We start from the raw sequence: 746 nt of genomic DNA on the forward strand, positions 1-746 counted from the left end.
GGCCGCGGCTGGGCGGGGATGGCGGGCGCTCCCGAAGAGGGTCGTCGCGCCGCCGCGGCCGCCTTGGTGAGCGGCGGCGCTCGCCAGCCGTCTGGCCCGGCGCCGACGCGGCCTGCGGTCAACCGGTTCACGCGGCAACGCGCTTCAGGCCGGCCCCTGCCACATCCACCTCCACTTGCTACCACTGTTCGAACACACGCATACCCACAGCCACATGCGCTCACACCCACATCCACCGGAAATCCTTCAATTACCCTCAAACGCAGGGACTTTGTGCCCAACATGATCAGCGGCGCCGCGCAGGCGGACGCGGCGGTGCTCGTCGTCGACGGCTCCATAGGCGGCTTCGAGGCCGGCTTCGGGGACCCCTCCGCCCCCGCCTTTGCCACCGCCTCGCACGCGGCGCCGCCGGGCGTCGGGCAGACGCGGGAGCACGCGCAGCTGACGCGCAGCCTGGGGGTGGACCAGATGGCGGTCGTGATTACTAAGCTCGACACGTGCGGCTACTCGCAGGCGCGCACGGGGTGGCGTTTGGGGAGGGGCGGCTCTGTTGGGGGGCGCTGCCGGGGGCGGGTCGCTCCTGGGAGCAGGGGTGACGCAGTCGTGCTGTCACACATCGCTCACGTGGCTAGTTGGTGGGCTCTCAACACACTCATCAGCATGCTCAGCCCAGCCTCCAACACACACACACACACACACACACACACACACACACACACACACACACACACACACACACACACACA

The 746-nt window shown here is 68.6% G+C and overlaps 1 protein-coding gene across 1 annotated transcript; it reads left to right on the plus strand.

Annotated features, from left to right (window-relative positions):
* Window positions 1-18: 18 nt before the first annotated feature.
* On the plus strand, window positions 19-596 carry MNEG_13631 (hypothetical protein; the record flags this gene model as incomplete). Its single annotated transcript, XM_014037900.1, has 3 exons — window positions 19-125; window positions 267-477; window positions 591-596. 3 exons carry the CDS (start codon window positions 19-21, stop codon window positions 594-596), a joined length of 324 nt encoding a protein of 107 aa, XP_013893354.1.
* Between the last annotated feature and the right edge of the window lie 150 nt (window positions 597-746).

Source organism: Monoraphidium neglectum (genome assembly GCF_000611645.1).
Source record: "Monoraphidium neglectum strain SAG 48.87 unplaced genomic scaffold scaffold03948, whole genome shotgun sequence".
Lineage (NCBI taxonomy): Eukaryota > Viridiplantae > Chlorophyta > Chlorophyceae > Sphaeropleales > Selenastraceae > Monoraphidium > Monoraphidium neglectum.